A 6,000-nucleotide genomic window follows, 5' to 3' on the forward strand; every position below is an offset into this window, starting at 1 on the left:
GAAAAGCCAAAAGTGTTTTAATTCTGCCGTCTAACTTGATTTTCTTCCCTCTTCTAGATTTTTGGGATATGCCTGGCACAGAATTTAGTGAGTGACATTGAAGCTGTCAGGGCTAGCTGGTAAAAAACCCTGTGACCACTGCTGCAAGACACTGGACTGACCCCCTCGCTGACCCTCCTGTGCTGACCGATGGCAGACTGCAGGGACCTGATCGCGGGTCCACAGTCCCACCTCATGGAGCTGCCAAGAACTTACTTCCTGTCGGGGGTAAAGCTGGGGAATGCCGTTCAAAGACGGGCCTTTTCAAAAGAAAACCAGAACAGCGGGAAAGCCGCTGAGGGGCTGTGCCGTGAACCTCTACTGTAGCCGTGAACTGATAGATGGATGGATGCTACCCGGAAGGGAAAGGGGGGAGGTCGGGCACTGCATGTACTTGAATTTGTGGAGAATACAGTGCTGTCCACATCTTGGCTAAAACTTAAGCCCTTACCCCCCAGGGCTAAGTGTTTTGAAATCTCTCCATTCACGTTCTCAGAACCTGTTGCGACTGTCCTCTGTGATGGGATTTTTGAGATGGGTGGAACAGGTCCCGTCCAGGGTGCACCTTAAGAAAGCCTGGTGTTTGGAGTAGCCAGTTAGGGTAGCAGAGATTGCGGTTCACGTTTCCGCAGGACTGATCTTTCCTCTGAGCGGCCAGCCTGAGCTTTATCCGTGACCTCCAAGGAGAAAACGAGGTTACTGAGAGGCACTAATTGAGCGCTCCTGTCCCCCACCTTAACCAACTAGTGTTCGGGTTCTTCGGATATTCCGGAATACTCTGGGCTCGTTTTTTGTGTTTTGTTTCTTTTTTTCTTTTCTTTCTTTTTTTTTTAATTGGTTATTATTTTGGTTCTTTCTGTCTCCCAAGGCAAAGACTATGATACAGTCCTGTGTAATGTTTTCCTATTCAGCTTCAAGAGTAAGTTTTTGTATAATCCTCACCTGCATGTGCTGTGACCCCGAACCCATCATGTCCTTTTCCAGGAGACACCCGAGAGCACTCGTCAGCGTTTATGTCAGAGGTCCCCAGCCTTGGGTGGTTGTGGCATGTTGTCCAAGCCATGCGTTCTATGCCTCATGGGCTCCCCGTCTCTCCCAGCTTCCAGCCCAGCTTTTGTACACTCCCCGTCTTCCTCACTAAGGCTCCGTTCCAAAGCAGGGCTGACACAGTCAAAACGCCTCTGACGAGGGTCTTCTTGCAATTTTAGTTTTGCCATATATTTAAGAAAACAGAAACAAAATCAAACCTAGTCTAGTGCATGGCCAGATCTCTGTCCCCATGAGGTGACCTCAGGGTAGTAACAAAGCACAAATACTTGAGGGGCCGCACTGAGGCCCAGCCAGGGTTCTGTGACGCTGGGCAGAAAACCACCTTCAGGTCCTGCTTCTGCCTCGTGCCCGCTGGGAGGGTGGATTTGGGCTTCAAGATTTTTACCCAGCTTGTGGTATTCCCTGGGTGTTGCTGTCGTGGGGAGCAGGTTTGAGATGGTGGGTTGCCGGGAAGGCTATACCGCCGGTGAGAGCAGCTCCACTTTCGCCAGCCACCTTTCTGAGTTAGCAGGTTAGCGGGGTTTTCCACTCCCGTGGCACTGCATCGCCGTGGCTGGCGGACAGTCTGCTCCACGGGAGGACGGGCACCCCTTTCCGGTCCCATCTCCGCAGTTTGGGTGTGTGTGGCCCTGCATGTGTGTATCTGTGTCCGTTGTAGGTAGAGATAGCCATTCCATACGTGGACGTGAGGTTACATGACTCCGCCCCTGCCCATGCCGTCATTTGTGATGTCTTTTCTTGGATCGGCACTTCTGTCTCCTTTATTACCTCATTCTCCAGTGAACTGCATCTGGCCAGTTGATTCCGAATCAGGCAAGATTTCCCCCACCCTGTGGCATACCCAGTGAAAGCCAAGTCACAAGCCCAAGTGAGTTTTAAATTTTAATCGCCTTTATTTTTTACACTCGAGAGTGATTGTAATAAAAGCTGTCATTAATAAATTTGGTTCTACCTGACATGGGGATCATGTTGTTTCTTTCTGAATACTTCCCAGCTGCTACCGTGACGCATTCTGGAATGACTGGTTAAAACACAAAAGGCTTGTGCCAGGGCTGTAGCTCATTCCTCATGTGCCTGAAACTTTGGGGTCAAGCCCATGTCCCAAGAGCTGCCACCACCCCCAGAGTCCCTTAGAAGGTAGGTCGGAACAGGGATGGAGGACTCCCACTGCTGAGTTCCTGTGATGCGGATGAAATCACAGGTTGATTTTGAGAAACACCCATCAGTCCTGAGTGGGAGGGGAAAGTTGTGGTTGTGGAGGCTGAGTCTGTCTGGGTTGCTAAACGTAGACAGACAAAGCACCCTGTAAGTAGGTGTTCTCTGTCCTGGAGTTGTCTCCTGCTTGTTACAGACGCCTTGGGGACCTTGTAAAACGCAGATCTCAAACCTTGACCCTGTCATTCTGGGCTGTGTATTCAATACACCGTGGGCCTAGGTAAAAGTTACAGTTTTTAATAAGAAAGAACTTGCTGGTAGTCCCTTGAAACTATCATCTTACCCCGTTGGAAAACACCACCTTGTGTGTATTTCGATTGTGAATTATTACTGGAAAATAGTCTTGTGAACAGATGGAAACAAAACCTTCCATTTCATTTACTGCTCTAAGACCGGACAGAACGGTGTGTCCCCAGATGAGAGAAACACAGTGCCTTGCCTCCCTGGATATAGGAAACAAAAACATTTTGATTTTGAAAAATCTGTTCGTGACAGAGGATGGACAGCTCTGTTGATGTCCCTTACTAGCTGATGTTAGGGGGCCCGGTCATTCCCTCCATGCTTTGGCAGCAGAGGACAAAGCGCTCGAAACTAGCAGAAGTGTCTTCCTCGATCTAAGTAGACACTAGACTTTAGGGGACTATTACCGCTTCTTTTACTTCTGTTGTTTACTGGGTCTCACAAAGATCACCTCTGTAATGTAAAAAATGTACGATTCATGAAAAGAACAGTAAAAACTAGAAAGCATCAGTGAGTTCTCCAACTCCCGTTTCTTTCGCCAGGGTCGAGCCCCTTGGCATGTCTTTGGGCTCCCTTGCTGCCCCAGGTCCCAGGCTTCTCCCCTCCAGGAGACTCTTAGAAGGGACTCGGTCCAAGCTTTTGCTTCTTTGGAACAGCATTTGATCACTAGGGGCCGGTGTTTGTGTGGGCAGGAATGGAATCGTTTTGCAGTGTGTGGCTCTCCCAAGCGCCTGTTTCCGGCTCTCTTGGAGAAGAGCCCTGGGAAGTGGGTGGGATGAACAATGAAGGTCAGAGCCCAGTGACCTGGCAGGCCTGCGCCAGAAAGCCTTGCCATTTACACATTGGTGCTTGCTCCTTCCCTTGGGAAATATGTGCAGACCTCCAAGGAAGGACTGGGCTCCTGTCCATAAACGCTGGCCGCTGTGGCCAGTGCCACAGGGCCGGGGACAATGACAATGAGGTACTGCCCACACTCAACAAGTGGAAACCAAGTGTACAGCAAGAACAAGCAGGGTTGAGTTAAAACTTTTGGTGGAATCATTTGACTAGGGGCCCAGGAAGTGGGGAAGAGAAACTAAACTCTAAAGCTACCAAAGCCACCTCCCCGTTTATTTGTTTGAGAGACTTGCTATAAAGATAGAGTCTATCGTACTGTGGTTTTTAGGACATTCTTGGTTTGAGAAATTAACTATGGCTTTCCTCTGGAGGCTCATCGCTCCCTTGTAAACTTGCCAGAAAGTTGTCCTGTCCCCTCCCGGTTAGCCTGAGCTAGACCTCCTGGTCTTACACCACCCACTTCGAGGAACGAGAGATAAAGCCATTGTCCAGAAGAGCAGGCGAAAGCCTGGTTTTACATGGTGGGTACGGATTCCAGAAAGAACCAGTGCCCAGCAAGACAAGCTGCCTACGTGGTTGTCACCTCCCTGAACCTGCACACTGATTAGAACAGAAAAGTTTTAGTGGCCTGCCCTCTAGTGTCAGCCATGGAGAACTGCAGCCGCCTGGAGTTGGCGAGGGAGGCTCCTATGCAAGCTCCATTCCAGGATTAGGAAACAAGAAACGGTGTGGGGCTGATGGCAGGTGCTTAGGGAAGATAGGGCCATTCCTTCATGCTCCTGAAACCTGGGGCTCATTCTGGGAGCCTAGGGAAGGGAGTATTTTTGTTCCCATCAGTACTTAGGCACTGATCTTTCCACCTTGCTGCAGCAGGCTTGTGCAGGCCTGGTGGAAACTGGCTGTGCCTCCTGTGCAGGCAGATGCTGCTTCTAGAAGCCAGTGCTCGCTGTCACCACGCATTTACCTCCCACTCTGGAGGTGCTATGTCTTCCAGACACGTGCTATCCTGGTGGAAGGTGGCACAGGCTGCACCCTCTCTCCCAGGGCACAAACCTCCACTTAAAGGTTTTGTGGGGGCTGAGATCCCAGGTCCTAAGCTGCACCTCAGTTCTTCAACATAAACTATCCAGAACAAAGAAGCAGACTTTGCTGAACTTTCCTCTAAAAACATCACTTGAGGGCCTGGTGGAGTTGGCTTTGATTTGAGGATTTCTTACTTTTTGTTGTTTTGGTTTTGGTTTCTTATTTTAACAAGATCTTGTTAAGTAGCCCCAGTCAGCCCGGTGCTTCTGTTCTGCATCTGTCTCCCTTCAAACTTGCAGCAATCCCCCTGCATCAGTCTTCCAAGAGGTGTGATGACAAACTTTGTACCACCTGACTACAACCTTGATTTGAGAGAACGTGGAAACCATGCTCACGTGCTAGGAGTTTGTCACAAGCTAAATGGTGTCTTCCAGTATTTCGTACCCTGATAGTCTAACAAAACCTCAGACACTGGCCTGCAGAATGTAAAGAATTCTCCACGAAAAAGGGCAGATTCAGGTAGTATGTCTCTAATCCGAGGAACACCGAGCTTGACAGCAGCTACCAGAAACTGGGACACATACAGTTCTAGCCTCTCGAACTCTGAGGGAACACATGGTTGGTTGAAGCTGTCCTGTTGGTGTGTTTTTTTTCCGATGGGATCAGGCAGAGCTTGGTGCCTGTTGCTTTTTGCCTTGAAGGGGCCTGCTGCAAGCTAAATGTTCTCCCTGGCAGGCCCACATCCCCACAAGGTTCTCATCTGTTGATTGGAGGCAGCTGAACCCTGTATGCGCATGATCTCTGGCCTATGCTCTTGTAAAAATCTTGCTGCTTTCTGGTTTTGTTAAGATATACAGTATATACATGGGGCTAGCCTTAGGCTTGTGTTAATTTAGGCTGTTATAAACTCATTCTTCCTGCTTCAGCCTCCCAAGCACTGTAATTCCCGGTATTCACCACTATGCCCGGCTAATCTTGCCGCCTTTCGTGTACTTTAAATAAAGAATGTGTTATTATATTTAAGATTATGGTGGTGCATTCTGTATTTATTTGAAGCAAATTCTCTTAAATACCATCTGCTACAATGTTTGAAATCACATAAATAAAATAGAAATAAAATGATCTGCGCCTTTTGTAGTCCCTCATGTTACTAAAACGCCACGGTGGTTCACTAATTGTCCCTTGCAAGCAGCTGCGGGGCTGAACGGCTCATCTGCCCCTTGAACCAACAGCGCACAGTCGGGCAAGTATACTCTGTTCCAGGCACCACCACCACAAACTCTCAGGTAAGTGTCTGAGGTGTAAACCACAGTGGAATCCCCACAGACTGAGGATCTCCACTTGTTCAGAGCTAAACTGCCGTTTTTCCAGGGAAGACTGGAGTCTTCACTATGTGGCTATGGTTTGCAGATGCCAGGCAGTAAGGTCAGGTGTGGCTCATGGAGGGCTCGTGGGCACTCAGCGAAGGAAGGGAAAGCTGTAGAACCAATGGGCTGGTGGCAGCGATTCCATCTGCAGTAAAGATAGCTTGAGAAGTCGAGCTTCCGGTCCAGCGTGGCAGCGAGGGAACCAACTACGTTACGGGAATGTTTTAAA

At 49.1% G+C, this 6,000-nt stretch overlaps 1 protein-coding gene across 1 annotated transcript in view; it reads left to right on the top strand.

Annotated features, from left to right (window-relative positions):
- The window catches only part of Tspan5 (tetraspanin 5), a 165,648-nt gene extending 160,216 nt beyond the window's left edge, over positions 1-5,432 (top strand). The window contains exon 8 of the mRNA XM_005357353.3: positions 58-5,432. Coding sequence (XP_005357410.1) covers positions 58-123 — 66 coding nt within the window. The 3' untranslated portion in view covers positions 124-5,432. The remainder of the gene's footprint in view (positions 1-57) is intronic.
- The last annotated feature ends 568 nt before the right edge of the window (positions 5,433-6,000 follow it).

The sequence above is a fragment of the Microtus ochrogaster genome, chromosome 21, assembly GCF_000317375.1.
Source record: "Microtus ochrogaster isolate Prairie Vole_2 chromosome 21, MicOch1.0, whole genome shotgun sequence".
In the NCBI taxonomy this organism is placed as follows: domain Eukaryota; kingdom Metazoa; phylum Chordata; class Mammalia; order Rodentia; family Cricetidae; genus Microtus; species Microtus ochrogaster.